We start from the raw sequence: 24,220 nt of genomic DNA, 5'->3' as shown, positions 1-24,220 counted from the left end.
ACCAATCATAACACGGTCCCGACTGGTGGGCGGGATCTCCGGTTCCCCGTTGTTTACCGAGCGGCGTCGCCCTGGCAGGGAGAGGGAAATCGATCTCGAGGCGGAGAACGGGAGGCACGGCCTCTCGGGGAGAGGGATCGTTTTCGCGATGAGTCGGGGTCGGTAGCGCGGATCGGCGTGGTCTCAATGGTGCAGTGTATCTCTATGGTGTGGCGCAAAGTGCTGAGGAAGCGTTGGGTCCTCGCTGTGGTGTTCGGCCTCTCACTCATCTACTTCCTGAGCAGCACCTTGAGGCAGGTCAGTGTCCGGGGACGAGACCCACTGTCCGGGGGTCAGGCCACCGTCCGGGAGTCAGGAGTCAGGCCACCGTCCGGGAGTCAGGCCACTGTCCAGGGTGCCTGGCCACTGTCCAGGGATTAAGCCACTGTCCGGGAGGTCAGGCCACTGTCCAGGGTGCCTGGCCACTGTCCAGGGGGCAGGCCACTGTCCAGGGTGCCTGGCCACTGTCCAGGGGTCAGGCCACTGTCCAGGGTGCCTGGCCACTGTCCAGGGGTTAAGCCACTGTCCGGGAGGTCAGGCCACTGTCCAGGGGTCAGGCCACTATCCGGGAGTCAGGCCACTGTCTGGGAGGTCAGGCCACTGTCCGGGAGGTCAGGCCACTGTCCAGGGGGCCCGGTCATTGTCCAGGAACCAGGCTATTGAGCAGGGACCAGTCTCTGGAGGTTTCATCCATGCTGTCAACTTTACACTCTAGAAGAGAACTGATCAAATGACTGAAATACTGATTTTTTTTTTAAATTACCTTTTGAGTTCTTTTGTCCTTCTCTACTTGTCTGTATGTGGCATTTCACCATGTCATAGCATCTGCATTTTGAAGACCAGCATATTCTTCCACAGATTACTTGATGTCAAGGTTTCTGATGCATACAGAATAGTGGATAAAATTAGCATCTTATCAGTTTTTCCTTGTTGCAATTTTTTGAGTTTTTCTGTTGTTAGCACATCCTTCACTTTCACAAAATTATTTCTGGCTATCTCTATCCATCTTCTAATTTCAGTAACCCATCTGCCATCTTCTGTGACAATTTGTCCTAAATCGAGAAATTTATCTACTTTGTAGTGTGACACCACTGAGTTCAGTCCTCATTCAATTTGCCATAACGTGTTCTTTCGATCTACTGTGTTTTGTCTTTTTGATGCACATACTCAAATCACATTCTAAAGTTATAATATTTTATGGGGTCTCTTTCTGTTTTTTTTTCGTTCAAAATAATGCTTGCCTTCAATTTTTACCTGAGAAATATATCTAGCTTTCTGAATGTTTGTTCAGTGTGCAAATCAAATAATCTTGTTAGTTGTACCTAGATTTGTTGAGCTCCTCTTCACCTTGAAACATGTCTGATTGTTCTCCTTCCAGCTTGATGCTTGCTATTTGGTCCTGGGTGGACACTCAATAAATCTTAACTTTCTCAAGTCTCACACTGTTCCATTAGGAAAGTGAATATTAGAGTATATGATACACACATGGGAATTTTTCTGATAACCTAATAAATATTCTTCTTTGAACTGCACTGGTGATCTCTTACTATATGCAATGTATTTAGTACATTCAGCTAAAAAACAGTAACGGTACTTCAGACTTATTTGGTACAGAGGAACCTTGATTATCGGTATTCTATTAACCGAATTTCGGATTAGCTGAACAAGATTGCAAGGTCCCAATGCTTGACTAACAATGTTATCCGGCACTCGATTAACTGAACGAAACACTCCCCACCTGTGTCCTTCGGATAATTGAGTTTCTCCTAATATGAAAAATTGACTTTGGTCTCTGGTGCACCACAGAAGCGAATTGTGCCTTCAGCTGTATGTGTGCTTTGTAAAACATTAATCTACATTACTTTTTGCTCTCTTTCTCTCCTTTAAGAGCCACCTTAAAACACACCGATCAGATTTTGGTCACCTTCCTAATATCACCATTTAGCATGGCATCAATTTTTATCTCATTATTCTTTTCTGAAGCACCTTTGGACATCTTTTGATGCCAAGCATCTCTACATAAATACAGGTTTTTGTTGTTCAGGGACGTTTCTGAGAGAGGGGAAAAAAGGTGGTGGCACAGTAGTTAGCACTGTTGTCTCAAAGCACTAGGGACCCAAGTTTGATTCCAACCTTGGGTGACACATTTTCCCCATATCTGTATGGGTTTCCTCTGGGTGCTCTGGTTTCTTCCCACAGTCCAGAGATGTGCAAGTTTATTGGTTTGGCCATGGTAGTGTCCAGCTCGGTAAATGTGTGGTTACAGGGATAGAACAGAGTTTGAGGTTGTGGGTTTGGATGGGATGCTCCTCAGAGGGTCAGTGTAGATTTAATGGGCTGAACAGCTTCTATCTGCATTGTAGGGACTCTGTGATTCTAAGTGATCTGTTCAATTAATAATATAGCCAACTAGCCAAGTTTCAGATTTGGTAAAGGAGTGCAAAAGAAAAGAAACTTGAAATGTTTTCAAGGTGCATGTAACTAGAAATAGGTCCATCAAGATTTTTTCTAAAATACCAACAGAGACACTCAATCCAATCATAACAAAATTCATTTCTGGCATCAAAAGAAAGAGATTGTACATGAATTTGTAAATTATGCTGCGGAGCATGATCTCTACATGGGTGAATATGTTTGAAAGTGTATTATGGGATACTAATAGAACATAACAGGCAACTGAGAACTTGCAATGAGTTTTAGAAATATTTTACACTCTACTGGCAGACTTTTGAGGAGAGACTGTGGATAAATGGGAACAAATGAATCAGAAACCATGATTCAGAACTTTAGAATTCTGACTTGTGTGTTTTGAAATGGAGAATTTTGGTTCAAAATTCATGAGCCATAAGCAAAATTTTGAGATGAGAAGCAATATTTCAGAAGTAGAGATGCAGAACAGCGCCAGAGACCCGGGTTCAATCCCCGCCTCAGGAACTGACTGTGTGGAGTTTGCACACTCACCCCGTGTCTGCGTGGGTTTCCTCCGGGTGCTCCAGTTTCCTCCCACAGTCCAAAGATGTGCAGGTCAGGTGAATTGGCCACGGTAAATTGCCTGTAGTATTAGGTGAAGGGGTAAATGTAGGGGTATGGGTGGGTTGCGCTTCAGTGAGTCGGTGTGGACTTGTTGGGCCGAAGGGCCTGTTTCCACACTGTAAGTAATTAATCTAATCTAATCAAATCAGAGTACCACTGACAGTAGCCGATGTCAATCAATTCCTTCAGAAGGAAATAAATGATTATTTGGTTAGGGACATCTTGATTGTTAACTATGCAGCAGGACTTTTAAAAAAGAGGTGCCCTTGCTGCAAGAATAGGACAATAATTTGCCTGTGGATAGTTGCAGTTATGTTTGAAATGATGTGGAATTTGATTTGGTTACCTGTGGGGATTGAGCAGTGTTTCTGCAGGACTTTACTCATGAGAATAAATAGTTTTGTTACAGTCTGATTTATATATTCTTAATGGAAGTGAGTCAGTTCAATAGGTATAGTGTAATTCTGTATCAGGAGTTTACCTATTCAGATGGGCTGTGCTGGATTTGAACTGTTTTGCTCGTTGTAAAAGAATGTAGTCCAGTGCATGACAGTCCAGATTTGAACAAAAAGAAACAACAGCTGTTGATAGTATGGTGGAAAAGAGAATAGTAAGCTTCTATGATTGTCAATGAGAAACATGGCTATTTATTCTATTTTTAATTACGTTGATTGAGGGCTAAATATTTGTGCTGGGTTCTCAATCTTTAGCAAATAGTGCAGTGAAATCTTAAATATCGACCTAAGAAAGCAGACTTCCGTCAGTACCGTGTGTCAATCTGGTTTACATGAACAACTCTCAAATGTGGACCGAAACGTACAATCTCACTTAGAGTTCAGATTGCTACTATTGATCCAAAAGCGATTTCCATTTTTATATTGAAAACGTTCCAGAGTAAAAAGGAGATGTGATTCAAAATAGACAGGTTGACTGCATGGATTCTATTTGCTTGCAAAGTTTGCAAAATAGTGATCTAACTTAGAACTGAGGATATGCTTTTAATTCAAAAGTTCTTTCTCCAAATGCAATGCATATTGTATCAAGCAGATCTTTCCAAAGAGCTCTTAGAAGGATTGTGAGATAAAATCAGAAAATGATAGGAAATACCTGCATGTCATAGAAATATCTCTATGCAGAGAAACAATTACATTTCAAGTTGGATGACCTTTCATCAAATCGCTAATTTCTTCCTTTTTTGATGTAAGATACTCAATCTGAAATATTGACTTTGTTTCTCTACAGTTGCTGATGTGTACTTTTAGCATTTTCTGTTTGTATTTGATTTCCAGTATTTGGAGTATTTGGCTTTTGTCTTGGGGGCAAATGTATTAAGGTTTTGTTCTCAGTAAGTTATATTAATGCGTAGATATTGACAATTTCTGGAGAATTAATTCATTCACCTTGAAGTTATGTTAATTAACGTTTGGAGACAGTTTAGTGGCTAATACATATGCATTGCAAAAACAGTTTTAATCTGTTGAGGTCATTAGTTTTGGTAAATTTAAAAAGAAAAGCTGTAACTTAGTACAATATATTCCAGCCAAACTGAGTTATCATTGGAGATAAAAATGGACATACAGATGTTGATAATGGGACTATGGCATCTGTTATGTGTGACATCTGCCAGTGAAATAGGATAGGCTGCAGGTGGATGGGAGGATACTGCAGCCAAATCCATTTCAACTTAAGCCCATGAATTATTTCAAGTAATTTGCCCATGAGATTACTTGGAAGCTGCAGCTGGGATTAGAACGCTGAAAAGCCTTGCTTTACCCAAACATGATGTAAAAGTGACTAATCATAGCACTTGTTTTAAGATCATGGCCTTTACCTCCATCATCCTGCATGTTGCACCCAATTAAATGTACTTAAAAGTTAAATCCTTTACTTATATTTGTTCTTGAGCAGACACTAACAGAAGGAATGTAATCAATTTCAGTCGCTTAGCCTTAACTGATTTTTTGCACCTAATTTGAATGCAAAACTAACACAATGAGTGTTCCTTCCTTTTTAAAGTGAATAGCGTATTTGCAAATGTATACTTTAAATGCAGTATCTAGTCCATGCCAATGATTTTACCTTAACTAAAATAAAGACAATATGGAAGTCCAGATTCTGGCAATAAAACTGAGAATATCTGCCCACTGCGTTTGTATTTTCATTACAATTGCTTGCAAAAAATAATGTGTCGAATGCCCAAACATGTGGAAAACATGAATCACGGTAATATCGAAAGCTGTTAATGAGTCTTCTAATCATCTGTAGTATTTAAGAAAGATTTTTAATTAAAATTGTCATTTATTCATACTGGCATTTTTATAATCTGTTGTATATGTAAAATTTTACATTCTGTCCAAAAAATTAGTTGACTTGATACACCACCATCACTGTGCTATCATAGAACCACTTAACTTTCTTGTTTAAATGCTACGTTGTTTTCTGTTTATGCAGCACATTTCATTGTTAAAGTAAAATAGTACTAAATTAGACAAAATATTTCAACTTAGCTTTGATTTATTATAATTAAAATTTTATGACTAAGATTATGCCTAGGTGTGATAGTGGCATTATGTAAGAATCCAGGGATACAATCAAAGAAAGATTTGCATTGGAGCAAGAGGAGGCCATTCGTGAGCTTGCTCCACCATTCTGTAAGGGTATTGCTGAACTGATGACTCCACATTCATTCCCCGCCACCCCCCCCGCCCCCACAACTACCCAAAGTAATCTTTCACCATATTGCCTACCTCGAGTCATTCACCTCTGCTTTATAAATATTCCACTGCTTTTTGATGAAGGCAGTATTTGCTGACACCCACAATGTGGAGAACTGCATATGTGTACTAATTCATTAATGCTTGTGCACACAATTCGAGACCAATACTTCATCGCAAACAATTGTACACGTGACATCATAAGCAAAGCCTGCTCTCCCAGCTTTCTGATTATCACACTGTTCCCACTCTTGTTTCCTGGATTAGCATTAGGCTCTGTGGTATTGCACCCCATTGCTCTCCCTTCATCTTGGGTATCTGACCCAATCTACCTGGACCTCGTTAAATTTCCATGCATAAATTTGAAGTGGCACATAGCCCACATTGGTAGGTGTCAGCAAAAGCAGCCTTTGTGGAAAGGAGTTTCAAAGACTCGTGACCCTTTGTGAGAAAATGATTCTTATCTTCACTGTTTTAAATGGACCGTCCCTTTCTTTTGACCCTTAATTCTAGCTTCGTCCCTTTAAAATCTATGTTTAAATCAAGTTGCCTCTTACTTTTCCAGCTCCAACTGATACAAGCCTAGCTTGTCCAACCATTCCTCATAAGAAAACATGGAGGGAATGCAGCAAAGGTTTACCAGATTGATGCCTAAGATGACAGGACTGACTTATGAGGCAAGGTTGAATAGGTTAGGATTATATTTGTTGGAGTTCTGAAAAATAAGGGGGTAATCTCAAAGAAACCTATAGAATTCTATCAGAATTAGAATCCTGAAAAGGTTAAATGAGGAAGGGTGTGCCTGATGATGGTGGAGTCCAGAATCCGGAATTATAGCCTAAGGATACACTGCAAACCATTCAGCACTGACATGTGGGGGAATTCCATCATCCAGAGAGAGTGGTGTGGAATTTACGACTAGAAAGCAGTCGATGTCAAAACATTGTATGATTTCAAGAAGGAATTAGATGTAGCACTCGGGGATAAAGGAATCAAAGGATAAGGGGCGGTTGTGGGAGCGGGGTGGAAAGCAGAAACTGGCTGTTGAGTTGTTTGATCATAGCAAATGGTGGGTCATTCTCAAAGAGCTGAAGGGCCTACTCCAGCTCTCCTGTTTTTTATGTTTCTTTATAAGTAGTGGAATCCCACAGGAGTTAGTGCTTGAGCCACAGTTATTTACAATATGTTAAGAACTGGGGTGAGGATTGTGAATGTAGAATAGTCAAGTTTGCAGATGACACAAAAACAGGTGGGAAAGCAAGTGATAGGGTGACACAAGAAGTCTGCAGAGGGATATAGACAGATTAAGCGAGTGGGCAAAAACTTGATTGATGGAATGTAATGTGAGGAAACATGAGGTTATGCACTTCGGCAGGAAGAATAGAAGAGCTGAATATTGTTGAAATGGAAAAAGATGGCAGAAAACTACAGAACAGAGAAACTTGGAGTTCTTGTCCATAAATTCCAAAAAAAGGTAGCATGCAAGTTCATTGGGTAGCAAGGAAGGCAAATTAAATGTTGGCTGTTATTTCAAAATGGAGTAGAAGAGTAGGGGGAGTTTGATAAAACTATACAAGTCACTAGTCAGACCTCATTTGGAATACTCTGAACAGTTTTGGACCCTTAATCTAAGGAAAGACATACTGACATTCAAAGCAGTCCATAGAAGGTATATTAGACTGATACCAGCCATGGAGAGACAGTTTTACTGTATCATAGATCAGTGATGATCTCATTGAATGATGGTACAGACGCGATAGGCTGAATTACTTTCTTCTGCTCCTATGTCTTATGGTCTAATTACTTGCTGTACCTGCACACTGACATTTTACAGTTCATGTAGTAGGACACTGATCGCTGCTATATGTCAGACCTCGACAAACTCTCATCGTTAAGATAATATACTCTTAAGTGATTACAGATTTTGGCCTTCCACATCTTAATTATTTTAGAGCGATAATTCAGAGCTGGATAACAGTGGGATGAAGTATAATCTGTGACCATAGTATAAGGATATACAATCCTCAGATCAAATTGTTAAACATGTCAGCCTTGACTCAATTGTGAAACTGTTGCCTCTGAGTCAGGATGTCTTCAGCCCTTAAACATGTAATTTCACTGACATCTCAGTGCTGTACTATCAGAGCTACATTGTTTTAGATTAAACTTCCAACTGGATACTATTTGGAGAATACAAGATTAGTTCTCCCAGTGTTCTGGTCAACATTTGTTCCTCAAATAGCATCACTAAAACAGCTTCACAGTTTTTCTCTTGTTGTTTGGTAAACTTTGCCACAAGCCAGTTAGTTGCTACACCTATTGCCATTGACATAGTGGCCACCCTTCAAAATTACAATGTTTCATTAGCTTTGAAGTGCTCTCTGAATCCGTTTATATAGTATCTCTCAATGACTCAGTGCATCTTGAGTGTTTGAAAGGTACTGTATAAATTAACATTTTTTTTAAAGCATTTCAGTTCAGGTGCAACTTTACTTGTATCGAATGCTTAACTCTTGTGCCTTAGATTATTTTAATCTCAGTTACTGATAATGATACTTACTCCCACAAAATTTTTGTATCAACTAAGCAATTTTCCTTTTCCTGGTTACATTCAGGAGGAAAAAACTGTACTTGACAGAAACTTGATGCAACTTCGAGGTTCCGAGAGACGAATTGTGTTAAAGGTGCGTTTCAACCTTGGTAACAGCAGCAGGCCATATACACAGTGTCGAAACTCCATCCAGGGTAAACTGCTCATTACAGATGAACAGGGTGAGGAATATGACATTACCTAGTTTCCATCTGCTTAGCATTTCTACTTTCTCATTGTCTTGCACCAGGCTGTTATTTATTGTTGGACTTGTGTTTTTAATGAGTCAATTTTCTTCTAAATAACTTTTATTCTTTGTCATAAAGACCTTTTTTCCCATTTGAAATAATATACACAACTCTTACAATGTGTGCAAGACTTGCATGGCATCTCTTTCTCTTCTATTTTGTGATGGCATCTCTTTCTCTTCTATTTTATTGCAGGCTATGTATGTGAAAGGAAAGACCTGCTTGTGAATGGCTGCTGCAGTGTAAATACACCTAGCACAAAGTTGTATGCATGTGATACTTGTTTGCCCAATGACTGCTGCACTGTGTATGAATACTGTGTCTCCTGTTGCCTACAGCCAAACAAGGTGAGAAATTGCATCCTATTTTGCATGATATAAGCATTTGGGTTTTGACTGAATGAGGTGTGGATTACAAAAAATCTAGTTGTTAATACAGTTTTTTGTGTCTAGCAATTCAAAACGAGAGCAAACCTTATGGTATGTCAGGATTCAAAATTAATAATGCAACCAATTCAACTTTAAGTCTTAAATATAGCAGAGTGGGAGGAGGCTAGTGTACAACACAAACACTGGTATAGACTTGTTGGGTTGAATGGCTGTTCTGTGGTGGTAATATGATATTGATATTTTCTATGCCATCCTGTTCAGAGATGTTATTACACACCAGTGGCAGGGACACTATCACTGTACCACAACAGCCCCAGTAATGTGATATAAAATGTTTTCTAATCAAACTATGCCAAGGTGTTATTATACACCTCTGGACCAGATGGGACTTGAAGCCTCGTCTCCTGGCTTATTAGCTAAGTAATATTTTGGTCAGCTATGAACAATTATTTTTAAATTATTACATATTGCAGCAGTAATGTCCCTATGTCTGAACCAGGAGAGCTAGTCATTTAAAACTGCTTTTAGAGGCAGTGGGTCATAAAGATGTACAGCACGGATATAGACTCTTTGGTCCAACTTGTCCATGCTGACCAGATATCCTAAATTAATCTAATCCCATTTGCCAGCACTTGGTCCATATCCCTCTAAGCTTGTAAGTTTGCTCGCTGAGCTGGCAGGTTTGTTTTCAGGTGATTCATCACCATGCTAGGTAACATCATTGGTGAGCCTCCAGTGAGGTGCTGGTGTTCTGACCAGCTTTCTACTTGTGTCTAGGTCTGTTAGGTGGGTAATATCATTTCCAGTTCTTTTTCCCAGAGGTTGGTACATGGGGTCCAAATTAATGTGTTTATTGATGGAGTTCCAATTTGAATGTCAGGCCTCTAAGAATTCCTGTGAGTATCTGTTCATCCTGTCCTAGGATGGATGTGTTGTCCCAGTCGAAGTGGTATCCTCCTTTGTCCGAATGTAAGGATACTAGTGATAGTGCATTATGGTGGCTAGTTGGTGCTCATGTATCCTGGTGGCTAATTTTCTGCCTGTCTGACCGATGTAGTGTTTGTTACAATCCTTGCATGGTATTTTGAAAATAACATTCAATTTGCTGGTTATTAGTGTAGGATCCTTTAGGTTCACCAGTAGCTGATTAAATTTGTTGCTAGGGCTATATGATGCCAAGGGATCGGAGTAGTCCAGTAGGCATCTCCGAGATGTCTTTGATGTATGGTAACATGGCTAGAGTTTCTGTGTGTATTGTGTCTGCTTGTTTGGGTATGTTGTTTAAGAATCGGTGGACTGTGTTTATCGCGTACTTCTTGAATACGCTATATAGCTATTTTTCTTCTGCATGTAGTTCCTGGGTGCTGCAGTGTGTTGTGGCCCATTTAAATGCCCTGATGCAACTCCGTTTGTGGGTGTTGGGATGATTGTCCTTCAGGATTTCCTCCGACAACTTGCCCACCACCGATGTCCGGCTCACCGGTCTGTAGTTCCCTGGCTTTTCCTTAGCCCTTTTCTTAAATAGTGGCACCAGGATAGCCAACCTCCAGTCTTCCAGCACCTCACCTGCAACTATCGATGATCCCAATATGTCAGCAAGAGGCCCAGCATCCATTTCCCTAGCTTCCCACAGAGTTCTAGGGTACACCTATCAGGTCCTGGGGATTTATCCACCTTTTATGCAATTCAAGACATCCGGCACCATGACCCCCTGTAATATGGGCAATTTTCAACATGTCACCATCCATTCCCCCATGTTCTGTATCTTCCACATCTTTCTCCACTGATGCAAAATACTCGTTTAGTCTCTCCCCCATCTCCTACTGTTCATACATAGGCTGCCTTGCTGACCTTTGAGGAATCCTATTCTCTTGCGAGTTATCCTCTTGTCCTTTATGTATTTATAAAATCCCTTTGGATTCTCCTTAACCCTATTTGCTAAAGCTATCTCATGTCCCCTTTTTGCTTTCCTGATTTCTCTCTTAAGTATACTCCTACAGCCTTTGTACTCTTCTAATGATTCACTCCATCTCTACCCTCTATACCTGACATATGCTTCCTTTTTTTTCTTGACCAAAACCTCAATTTCTCTAATCGTCCAGCATTCCCGACACCTACAAGTCTTGCCTTTCACCCTAACTGGAACTCTAACTGGAGAGTCTCTGGACTCTCGTTATCTCATCTTTGACGGCTTCCCATTTTGTAACCGTCCCTTTACCTGCAAACATCTGCACCCAAACAACTTTTGAAAGTTTTTGTCTAATACAGTTAAATTGGCCTTTCTCCAATTTAGAACTTTAACGTTTAGGTGCTGTCTATCCTTTTCCATCTCTATTTAAAAACTAATAGATTTATCATTGCTGACCCCAAAGTGCTCCCCCACTGATACCTTAGTCAGTTGCCCTGCCTTATTTCCCAAAAGTAAGTCAGGTTTTGCATCTCCTCTAGTAGGTACATCCACATTCTGAGTCAGAATTTTTTTTTGTACACACTTAACAAATTCCTGTCCATTTAAACCCTTAACACTATGGCAGTCCCAGTCTGTGTTGGAAAGTTAATATCCCCCTACCATGACCACATTATTATTCTTACAGATAACTGAAATCTCCTTACAAATTTGTTTCTCAACTTCACACTAACTGTTGGGCGCATCTATTGTACAATCCCAATAAGGTGATCATCCCTTTCTTATTTCTTAGTTTCGCCCAAATAACTTCCCTGGATGAATTCCCAGAAATATCCTCCCTAAATACAGCTGTAATGTTATCCCTTGTTAAAAACACTACTCCCCCTCCTTTCTAGTTCCCCTTTCCATCCTTCCTGTAGCATTTGTATCCTGGAACATTAAGCTGCCAGTCCTGTCCGTCTCTGAGCCACGTCTCTGTAACTATTTCAGTCCCATGTTCCTAACCATGCCTTGAGTTCATCTGCCTTCCCTGTTAGGCCTCTTGCAATGAAATAAATGCAGTTTAATTTACCTCATTCTCTCTTTTTTTTTCCTGCCTGTCCTGACTGTTTGACTTGCTCCTTTCCCTAACTGTACCAGTCTCAGACTGATCTCTTTCCTCACTATCTCACTTGCATCTTCCACCCCCCCGCCAACCTTACGAGCTTAAGTCCTCCCAAGCAGCTGTAGCAAATCTTCCTGCCAGTATATTAGTCCCCTACCAATTTAGGTGCAATTATCCTTCTTATACAGGTCAATTCTATTCCAGAGCAGATTCCAATGATCCAAAAATGTGAACCCTCTGCCCTACACTAGCTCCTTAGTCACGCATTCATCTGCTCTATTCTCCTATTCCTACTTTCACTCGCTTGTAGCACCGGGAGTAAGCCAGATATTACTATCCTCGGACCTCCCTTTTTAAATTTCACCTAACTTCCTATATTTTCCCATCAGAATCATATCCTTTTTCCTTCCTATGTCATTAGTGTACAATGACCTCCTGCTTGTCCCACTCCCCTTTGATAAATTCTGCACTCACTGAGATATCCTTGATCCTGGCACCTGGGAGGTAACACGTCATTCTGATTTCTTGCTGTTGGCTGCAGGAATGTCAGTGTGCATCTGACTAGAGAATCCCCTATCACATTTGATCGCTTGGAATCTGATGTACCCCTCATTACTTTAGAGCCAGTCTAAGAACCTGAAACTTGGCTATTGGTGCTACATTCCTTTCAGAGTCCATTACCTCTTACATTTTCCAAAACGACTTGTTTTAAATGAAGATAGTAACAGGAGACTCCTGCACTACCTGCTTCCCTGTCTTACTTTTCTTGGCGGTAACCCATCTACCTGACTGTATGTGCTGTTTTTCTCCCTTCCTGTAACTCATCCATCACACCCCCTAGCTCCTATAAATCCCTCGTTGCCTCTAACTGCTGCTCCAACTGATCCATACAATCTGATAGGGTTTGCAACCAAACACACTTAGAGCAGACATAATTATCAGTAATGTGGGAATTCTCCCTAATCTCACACATCCAACAGGAAGAGCACCTCATTCTACTAAAGGCCATATTTGCACCTTAACAATCTGCAGAAAATAGCATCGTCCTACATCTCTTAAAAAAGCACTGCTCCAGGCTAACTTAATACCGATGTTTTTATATTTTTGAATTTTAATCAAGAGACAGATTTCAATAAAACATATAACCAAAAAAATCCCTCTCTATTCATTTTTAAGCAAAAAAAGACAGCAAGGTTACACTTAAAAAACATGCACTTATCTGCTCCTGTACTGTGAGCTCCCCCACACAGGTTCCTCCAAGGTCAGCTGTGAATTTCGCTGTTTGTTCATTTTTCTTAGACGCCCTCCAGTGTCCTGAAATACTTGAACGCAAACAGCAAAGGCAGTAGGTGTGCAGATTCACTATGTCAGACAGCAGTGTCGGTTTCTTTCTCCTCTGTTTCTGCCTTTGTTCTCTTCCTCCTTTTTAAAGTGCCATTGTTTTGATCTGTTTTCCCCCAAAGTTCCAAAACAATGCAACAGCTGAAAAATAGTAATTAATGCTCCTGGAATTCGAAGAAATCGCCTCCAATATCTACAATACCTTAAAAAAGGAGCAGCTCTTCCAGCCACAATGTTTTGCAGTCCTCTGTCTTGGATTACCCAGAATCTTTTGACTAAGTCTAAACTGATAAATAGAATCTGATGATGTGCCTTGGCGACATATTTATTTCACTGGGTACGTGATCTCAATTACTACACACAGTTCATGTTTATATAGCATGGGGAATTCCTCAGGATGCTCCCTCTCTTTTACTAGGACCCATCAATGTCATGAATGCAGGTGATTCCTGCTGTATCTTGCAGAGTAGTGGCTATTGTTAGATAGCCGCTGCTCAGAAATCTGCATCACCTTCATCTTGAGTTTGAGTGTTTTGCAGAAGTCAGGCCCATGGCCAGATGCAGGGACATGCTGACAGATTGAAGACTGGGCTGGATATTTCTGCAAGAATGTCGATCTTACATGTCCAGATGACATCCATCACCTGAAATGTGGTATACCAGTGGGAGTGTGTGCAAGCATGTGGTGTCTCTGTCTGGGTGTATCTCTGCTTATATGGAATTCTACGTCGGCCGTCTGTTCCAGAACCACCTTAAGGCCCCGCACCCGAGCCATCTAATGGTTATGTTGCTCATCTGTCAGAGAAGAGTTTCCTGTCTGTGCTGCGACTGCATTCCATTCACTTCTACTCCTTTATCTGCTGTCCAGACAAACCTGTTTTACCATCAGGCAGTGAGAATCCTATTTGCCATTGGGGACATGGGGTGTTGCATGTAGCTGTCCTGTGCAACAATGGGTTGTGTTGTATCACAGACTCTCAGCCCAACTGTTTATTTTGTAGTGCTTTGGAGTTTGTGGACCACGTATGTGTTGGTTTTAGTTGGTTGCACCCCCTGCTTGATTATTTTAAGAAGTGTTTTGTTCTTTTGGTTGCGCTTCAACCCCACGCTGCTGATCTCTGGACATCTGGTACACTGTTGGGGGCAGAGATTTTGATTCCCTTCTTCTCTTCTGCAGCTACATTCACACATGGGTGTGCTTGGCGAGAGACCACATGATGTTGACCACAAACTCCATGGCTTTAGAGAGAGGTGGACACTGCAGTGGGTGGAGTACCTTATTTTCCACCTGTGACTCTCTGACTCCAGTTTAAGCCCCTCCCTACCTTTTTCCTCACTTATTGTCATTGTACTCACTTGATGGCTGTGCTTCTAAATTGTTCATTCAATTAGAAACAAGGGTGATTTGGTGGTGGTTAAAAAATGTGAAGAAGTATATAAGAGCATCTCTAGATAGAAAGAAACCAAAGAAAAAAATGTCAGAAGATCTGTGTTCAGGTCCCACCTGCTCCAGAGGTGTGGAAGAATATCTCTTAGCAGGTGGATTAAAAAATATCAGTAGTGCTCAAACATGATAAATTATGCATCTTGCTTCCAGCTGAACAGTTAATACTTAATCCAGGAAGAGATTCATATTGCTTTGCAACAATTGACCTGAACGTTACTCTTTGCAAAGCCTAATACCACCAAATAATTTCTCAAGATTAAATTAACATTGAAAAAAAAGATTTGCATTTACAGAGCATTTCACATGACCCAAAGTGCTGTACATTCAATTAAGTACTTTTTGAAGATAATCACTATGGTAATGAAAGAGGACAGCCAAAATGTGCACACCAATGTCCCACCAAAGGGTAATGTTTTGAAGAAATAAATTGACTTTATTTTGGATAATATTTAAAATATTGCATTGCTGGTTGCTTTTAAAATCTGTGATTCCTACTTTTCAGCAACCTCTATTGGAGCGTTTCCTAAACAGGGCTGCAGAAGCCTTCCAGAATCTGTTTACAGCAATCGAAGATCACTTTGAGCTTTGCCTGGCAAAATGCAGAACATCATCTCAGGTTTGTATTGAAGTAATTTCAAATGACTGCAGAGTTAGTCAGAATAAAGCCATTATTTGAGCAATTTATTTTACAACCTTTCTAGACTTACGACAGTTCTACTTTATCATATCTAATGTTTGAAAAGCCAGGTGCACTTTGACGTTGTTATCTAATTATCTTTTACAAAAGTTGTGTTCAATTTTAAGAAATCAAATATGCCAAGTAATTTCTAATTTTCTTGATTATCCATTGATAGAGGTTTCTTTTGTAGAAAGATTTGTATTGAAAAAGTGACTTCTGGACTCTTGAATCTTTTGTGACTCAGTTATTTGTATTGGATGGTTTTCTATAGTAACATACCCAAACTCAACCTGGCTGAATATCATTGTTCACACGAGACTTGAAGCATAAACACTGTTTCTCTCTCCATAGATGCTGTCAGACTTACTGAGTTTCAGCAGCATTCTCTTCCTGGTTGAATGAATGTGACAATGCCATTTGAGAATGTAGAAGCTGTTCATTTATGTTTTACTTTGAAGCTATTAACAGATTCAAAGAATCAGTTCATTTTTATGGTGGTATCTGAAGCAACACTACTTAGTGTCACAAGATTAATGTTTCCAAACATTATTGCTTAAGTAGACACCTTGATGATATCCTGTTTCAGGCATTCCTCTTTGAGTATATTTTCCCAACTGTTGTGCATTTTCTTCCCTCTCTACAGAGTGTTCAACATGAGAATAACTACAGAGATCCTGCTGCAAAATATTGTTATGGAGAAGATCTGCCAGAGCTCCTTCCACTTTAATCAATGTTGTTAAAACAGCTGTCATAACCAAACTTTATATCAACCTGACTGTGTGGAAGGATTGCAGAGATTTTGCTAAAACGAGGAAATTACATTTTTTTCTACATTATTATTTAATATTTATTTAGTTTCAACTTTTGAACTGTCTTAATGGCAGCAATCAAGGCGACCAAATGCAAAACAATACTCCTCCAAAATGTGTAATTAGTGCTTTGCTCAATATTGCAACCTGAGCAGACAACTGGCAGCAACTAAAGAATCATCAGCTACACTAATTACAGTTTATTTGCATATTTGGAAATTAATTTGAACAAGATATGTAAATATATGCATGTGTTTATCAAAATTAAGATGTATACAACTCTTGATTTATGAGCAGTTCAGACTTTTCTGCTTGCTATTCATAAAGCAATATGATCATATGATGGATGGAATTACATTGAAATCTTTTATGTTTTGAACATCAGTGAACCGTGATATTTTGTGCAGCAAGATTGAATTGTTTTACTTAAGTATAGGCTGTGAACATTCGAGTGTGCTTATATTAGGTTATCTCCACTCCATTTCTAAATGATAATTATTGTGTTTTGGCCTTAATGTTGCATTCATTTCTTCAGTAAAGATGTAGCTGTTTATCTGAGCTATACCAAATAAAAACTAAAGTGATATGCTATGGCTGAAGTTTCCAAAAAAATAGGTTACTTCAGGAAAGAGGAGGCAAAAATTGATAGGAGCATTTCTTGCAATAAGATGCAATTCCGAACAAAAGAGGAAAGAAAGCATGTTTGTTTCCTAATTATCTTTTGAATAAGGCAATGGTACTGAAAGTCAGTAAGTTTCATAAAAAGCTGTGATAGAGCCTCAGCTTTTAATTGTAAAAAAATCAATCCTTTAGTGAATGCCAGAGGTTGAAAGGTGATTGTCGCGCATTATTTTCTTTCATTTGAAAGAGTCTCTAGGCAAATAAGCCAGAAGTAAAATATTGTCATTAAAATATGAAACAGCATTGTTTGTGCTTGTTGTTCCATATAGTTGTATATTAAAGACAACTTGTACTGCAGAGAGCATCTTCCTAAGGGGTAAAGAATAAATCATGTGTTTTTGTTTTATATTTGAGGCGCTATTAACTTAATGTAAGCTAACTTAATTTGTGTATGGAGACTGTGTAAATGTAACTTTTCTTGATGTCCTAATAAAGAACAATGTAACAGATAATATTTTTAATGTTAACTCTCAATGAGACTTCTTATTCTATGACCATTTATTTATCTCTCTGCCACCCCTGTGTAGTTTGCAGGCTGCATAAATATCTTATTAGCATGGCAAGTGTGAGGGTGCACCTTTTTAGTATAGCTGTTGGTTTGACAAAGGCAGTTGCAGTTCTGAAACACAAACAGAAGTTGCTGGAAAAACTGAGCAGTCTGGCAACATCTGTGGAAACAAAGTTACCGTTTCGGATACAATCAACCTTCTTCAGAACTTCAGCTGCAGTTCAGATTTCAGCCAGACAGAATAATGTTTGTGTTGCTGAGTTCCTCTTGGTTAGAACATTAACTTTGCTGCCGAAGAGAGTTCTCTTTGTATTGGGCAATCATCCAACAATGCTAGTATCCCTGCTTTATAAACATGTTAATTGTAGTCCACTGGGTTGAAAAGCTCCCTGACGGTCCAACAGCCCCACTTTCTAGATTTACATGCCAAGAACAGTCTGAGTACAACCACAAGAGGCTGCTGAAATCAGGAATAAAATTACCACACAATGTGAAATCGATATTAAATGTTATATCTCATGGCCGTATCCTCTGCTGTCTACTGCTAGGCTGAGATTAATTATAATTTCAGTTGCTAATCTGTATTCAAACAAACATTCAAAATAACAATTTAGGAAGAACTTTTAGCAATAATGAAATTTATTTATTTTAAGGATTTTTCTTATTTTGAAGCTATTGTTTGCATTCACCAAGTTCATCTTTTAATTTCTAAAATCTGAGCTATATAATAATTTGAATTAAGCAAAGTAGGAGTTTAATGCTTGGAAATTTGTTCAAATCATTTGAATACAGTAACAAATGTAAAATATTGGGAATATATTAGCGTAAATTTGATTAGTTAAAATCGAAACTCGGTGCTAGCAGATTTTAAGTTGTGAACTGAAAAATGTGGAGCTGATTTTTCCTACAGTCATTTGTGGCTCTGGAGCCAGTGAACCTTAGCAGTATATCTATCATGTCTGACTTGAAATTGGCAGTTTCCATAGTGTGATCTGTGTGGGATGGCCAAAGGAATAGGATGCAAGAAAACCAGCAGGACCTAAGGGCCAAACTACCTTCTAAAAGGAGAGATGAGCATTGCTGAGACACAAGGTGAGGGCTCCTCAAAATAATCATTCTGTAAAGGCTACAGAAGTTTCTGTAACCAAGATATGGGAGGGTGGCATCCGATGACTGGAAAGCTCCAACAATGAGATGCTTTAAGAGAAGTCCTAATTGTGGTGATTAGCTGCCTGTTTCCATGATGATAAATGCCAAATTGTATGGCAGCTTGTACGTTATAAGGGTACAAGGGTATCAAAAGGTTTTATAGAGGAGTACCTCATGACATTAGATAAGTATGGGCGAACAGCTTAGAATCTTGAAAGAGTAAAGCCTAACATGCAATCCTTCATCTAGTCTCTGGAACAAGTAGCTTGTGATTAGTTGCTAACAAGTGATAAACTGTCCAATACAGACGTTTCTTCTTGTTGGACAAATTTTCCTCTACATACTAGACCAAATAGACCCCAACTGTAGAAGCATATCTACCCCACTGTGAGGTGCACACTTAGTTTAATGGCTTATACAATATGGTAGACGTGTACTGGACATCATTTAGCCCTCCCGTACAACAGTCTGTGCCTGGGAAACAGTCTTTCCTGGAGGCAGGAAAGTGTCCGAATGAAGTTTTCTGCTATTTTCCTGACTGCCCATTTCCAAACCTGCCTCCAAGAGGCAGGAGTATCTGGAAATGAAGTGGACAAAAAGTGACTACTAACTTACTGTAACAGTGTCTGCATGTTACCTGCTTAATTTAGCAATATCAGAGCAACTTAACTAAAATTTACACTATTTGGTTAGATTTCAACTTACGAAGGGTTAACAACTAGGGATACAGAAGCTTTTTAAAATGCTTAAATTGGCTACAGGATGGAATACCGAATGGGCCAGCCATTTCAGCCATCATAAACAGCTTACATCTGAATAATGCATCAGCTTTGAGACAATGTGAAGTCGATGAGCACATCAAAGAGTAATTTGCATCTTGATGCTGGCAATGGGTTTTCATTACACCTGGCAGGGGCTTAGTTGGACAGAAGATGTAGGTGCTGTGACATTATTCAATTCATTCATATTTCATTTGAAATATACCAGTTTGTTTTTTCAGAGTCAGACTTGTTCATGAGGATACTTTTCAGTCAACCTAAAAGGACAGAATTCAAGTAGCAATATGCAAAATTGTATGCCCTTTGGGGAATCCATTATGATCATTTTTAATTTGATATTGGGTTGTAAAAGTATTCCTAGTTCTAATGCATGTGAAACTCCATTAGGAGAAAAGTGGTGTCAAATCCAGCAGCTTAATGCTGTAGACATTTTGAATTTATAAAAACAGCACACCCCCTAATAATGACAGTCTTTAACGACTAACAATTTAGTAGCTGGGAAATGTGATTGTGTGACCCATGAATTGTAGCAATGAAACTCCTTGTTTGTATACTGGCTGCTATGATGTCATTCTCACTCTCCTTCAATTCTTCCCTCTATGTTGTTTATAGCTTGTATACTGTTTCTCCTTTTTTTTAAAAAATTCAATTATGAGATGTGGACAGCTATGACTAGGCCAGCATTTATTACTCATCCCTAATTGCCCAGAAGGGAGTTAAGAGTGAACTACATTGCTGTGGGTCTGGAGTCACATGTAGGCCAGACCATGGAAGGAAGACAGATATCCTTCTACAAAGGGCAATTAGTGAACCAGATGAGTTTTCTTTTTCCAATAATCGACAATTCCACCATCTGTGATGGCAAGATTTGAACCTGGATTCCCAAAACATTAGCTGAGTTTCTGGGTTAATACCAATAAATCATTGCCTCCCCTAAATATGATGTGCTTGGATTCTGGAATAAAGTAACCAAACATTTGTTCCCCTTTGTTATATGTAAGAATATCGATAACTCATCACCCAGCTCACCAAACCAGAGCAAGACCAGGAACAATAACAGACTTCTTCCAATTAAATATCGTAAAACTTTGTTCTCTGCTGTAAGTCCTTTTCCTAGCCACCAAATCAATCCAGGAAGCATATTTGAACCAGTAATGAACTTCTAAACACACATCTGCATCAAGAGCATCAATTTCCAACTCTGTAATATCACTCAACCTAATTCCTGCTTCAGCTCATCTGCTGCTGAAGTCTTCATGTTTGCCTTTGGAATAATCAATTCTTGAGGTAACAATGTAGTCCCAGACAGTTACCTACATTTTACCCTGTACAAACCTGATGATATCTAAATTTATTTTGTACATTTCCTTACTGAAATTCATCAATCACTCCGGTGCTTGCTGACTTAAATTGCCTCCCAGACAAGTAATGTCTTACTTTTAAAATTATGATCCTTATTTCAAAATCCCTCCATGGCCTTGTCCGTCACTACGTCTGTAATTTTGGCCATATGCTCTTAATAGTGTCTTGAGTAATCAAAGTCAAAATTTGCTTTGTATTGCTCTGATGAAGCATCATGGAAAATGTTACATTGTTACGATGTTTAATATATGTAACTTTTATTCTTTCAAGAGGTGTGTGCCTTTATTGCCCATCCCTAAATTGTCCTTGAAATTGTTGTGGTGAACACCTTCTTGAGCTGCTGCATTTGTTGGTTTGCTATTAGGAAAGGAATTCCAGGATTTTCCCACCATGACAATTGTTATGATATGGGGTAAACACCCTCTGTTAATTTTAAACCAGTAACACAGAAAAGATTTATCCCGTACAGTAATCTGTGAAAATTCAAGAGTCCAAGATCTAATTAAAGTAAAAAGTAACAACTTTATTTCTTAAAGTATAACAGAGAATAATTAACTAACAGCTATTTACAACTCCTTCCTCTAACCTATCTTCTACTTTCCCTTCTATGATATGAGTCCGATGAAACCCTCAATTAAGATTTACCAAAAATTCAAATTTCAAAACTAGGCAGCAGTCGAATCTTCTCTTTGTATCTTCGTCTGCAAGTTGTCTTCTTAGGACTTCTCTTTCACAGGTTGCTGATAGATAAATATATCTTTAAGAGAACTTTGTTTTGGGCAGTCTGTACATGCTGGTGGCTTGGCAGTTCTCTCTCAACTGTTCAGGTTTTTCTGGTCTTATACCCCCAAAGCATTGGATTGTGTCATTGGCTTTTAACGTTGTCAATATATTAAATTCAAACTTGATTGGAGTTTGGTATTTTTGGGGTATAATTTAAACTGATTGGCCAAATTTGAATTTGTTTTGTCATTTCCAGGCAACCCAGCTAATCTAGCTGTTCAACCAAATGTTACCTTATTCAGAATGCTTCTTGCTGTGTCAGGTAGTTCTGCTAGGTTTGAACTCTCTTAAAGGTACACTACACCCACATCTTCGTAACACTATGAAGAAATACAGATATAGTTTTAAATCAGGCTAGTGAGTCGCTTGGAGGGCAATACGAAGGTGTTGGTGTTCCCATACATTTGCTGCCTTTGTTCTTTAAGGTAGTAAATGAATTTGGAATATGCTGTCAAAGGAGATAAGGCTTGGAAGGTACCGTTGAAGGAAAATCACAGGTTTGTAAGGTGCAATCTTCAACATTCACTTTTAATTCTAAATTATTCATTTGGATTGCCCAGTTTAGGATCCACAGCTTATTGCATATATTTACCTAATTAAAGTAATGTATCTACTTACATTCTTGCCTGTTTTGTATTTGTTTTCAAAAATAAAACAGCTCCTTAATTTACTGTGTAGCTAGATGATAATGTTCCCAATTTTTATTCTTAAAACTCCATTTCTGCTCCCTCTGGATTAGCATCTCTGAATATCACCTTTCCAAATTCTTCTCAGAAGGGAAGCACTCCTGATCTCCTGACAGCACGAAATCAATCAGTAATTTACTTTGATGGTCTCTCTAACTTGATCTCCAAGAAAAAAAACTTAATGGAATGAGCACAGATATGTCTTATAATGGTAAAATAAACTCTCTGTTGTATGACATACTATCTCCATTAGAAACAAGGTGCTTCATACTTTAAACAGATGAGTGATTTAGTCAACCAATCTTAGCTCAATTGGCTGAATGGTTGGCTTACAAAGTAGCATGATACCAATAGCATGGATTCAATCCCTCTGCTGCCTGAGAGAGACTCTCCTTCTCAATCTCTCTCCTCATCTCTCCCTTCAACTTAGCTTGCAGGTTAAGTCACCACTTGTTGTCTCTCTCTAATGAGAGAATATGGTGATGGGGAAACTTATGGCTATTTTTGGATTGCTATTGTCCTGATTATTCCAAGCAATTCGAATTAAAATTTAACCTTTTTGGATGGAATTCAACTCCAGAAGGGTGACAACTTAGACACTCCACCTGATTTCACTTTCTATTGAAGGAAAAGACATTTTTATAATTCACTGTGTCCTCTATCCAATCTTCAACCGCTGATTAGCACATGCTAACATTGATGATACTGCGCAATAAAAGGCATTCATAAAAATGAATGCACCTATTTTAACATTTGCTTACACAGTCAGAGATCAAATAAATTGTTGGTAAGTGAAATACAACTTATTTAATAAAATCAACATGAAATATTTCCTATCTCATAGTGTCATAGAGATCTAAATCACAGAAAAAGCCATTTGTTCCATTGTATCTATACCAGTTAAAAATAACCACATCACTGTTCTAAACCCATTTTCCAGCACTTGGCCCATAGCCTTGTATGCCTTGGCATCGCAAGTGTATATCTATATGTACCAAATGAAACATTCTGTATTTTCTAAACTTGTCATTAATTATTTCCTAAATCCATTACTTGCACTGTAATTAATATTTATCTGACACATTCTAAGCACGAATACAACTGCAGTGGTACTGCAAGATTGAACTTTCAGTAACTTACTGAAGAGTGCCATAGATGAAGCTTGAACAGACTCTGCCCACAGGCTCGTTCCACAATATAATACTGTTAAAATACATAAATGAAGCTAAGGGAGAAACAGCTGAATCAGCTTACCAGCAGCTCAGTAGCAGAAGCATTTACAATTGTAAGAACCTAGGGATTGTAACAACCACTCCAATCTAATAAAAGTTCTCGAGTAAAGTAGAATTTACTGTCTATAGTCTTCTCAGCTGAAAGCGAGATTTAATGTTGATAAGTTTTTCTTTTCCAATATTTAAGGCATTCATCATAGGATAAACTAGTTAGATGAAGATGAAGGCCTATTCTGTTTTCATACCAATCTAAAATATGTCTGTGACATGAAACTTTAAGATTGATTTGTAGCTTTTCTGCTGGGAAAATTTCTCACCATTCACAGGCACTTGACACAACAACCCACCCTCAATGAGAATACAGCCAGATATTTCCCAGTACCACATAAAACTAGCTGAACTCATGTTTTCTCAAAGCCCACTAAATGACAACCTGGAATAAGTCACAACAGAAAGATTGGATTATAAATGTCATTGATAATTCTAGAACTAGAATGCTATTTGATGTCCTATGTCAGATCTTCCATTGCACTGAAAGGAGGTGATCATTTTGCAACTAATAAAGAAATTCTGAAGTTAATGAAACATGGCTGGAGGTTGCATTTGTGAGTATTCCTAGGTTTTGTGCCTAAATGTATTGCGAAGAGACAAATATTGTTTGATGTGGTATCATGTTGGAGTCACATGGAATGGAAGCGATTTGTTCGCAAATGTTCCTCATGGTACTCATGATATTTTTA

The 24,220-nt window shown here is 38.9% G+C and overlaps 1 protein-coding gene across 1 annotated transcript; it reads left to right on the top strand.

Moving 5' to 3' along the window:
• Positions 1-26: 26 nt before the first annotated feature.
• spring1 (SREBF pathway regulator in golgi 1) lies at positions 27-17,433 on the top strand. The gene is made up of 5 exons (XM_043715863.1): positions 27-297; positions 8,402-8,558; positions 8,820-8,971; positions 15,315-15,428; positions 16,135-17,433. Exons 1-5 carry the CDS (start codon positions 187-189, stop codon positions 16,216-16,218), a joined length of 618 nt encoding a protein of 205 aa, XP_043571798.1. The 5' UTR covers positions 27-186; the 3' UTR covers positions 16,219-17,433.
• Positions 17,434-24,220: the final 6,787 nt, after the last annotated feature.

This window comes from Chiloscyllium plagiosum, chromosome 25, assembly GCF_004010195.1.
Source record: "Chiloscyllium plagiosum isolate BGI_BamShark_2017 chromosome 25, ASM401019v2, whole genome shotgun sequence".
Taxonomy (NCBI): Eukaryota; Metazoa; Chordata; class Chondrichthyes; order Orectolobiformes; family Hemiscylliidae; genus Chiloscyllium; species Chiloscyllium plagiosum.
This window is presented reverse-complemented; position numbering and strand designations above follow the sequence as displayed.

Coding starts and splice junctions, on each gene's coding strand:
- spring1 (XM_043715863.1), top strand. CDS start 187: ATGGTGCAGTGTATCTCTATGGTGTGGCGCAAAGTGCTGAGGAAGCGT. Junction 8,559..8,819: donor GCTCATTACAGATGAACAGG/GTGAGGAATATG, acceptor ATTTTATTGCAG/GCTATGTATGTGAAAGGAAA. Junction 8,972..15,314: donor GTTGCCTACAGCCAAACAAG/GTGAGAAATTGC, acceptor CCTACTTTTCAG/CAACCTCTATTGGAGCGTTT.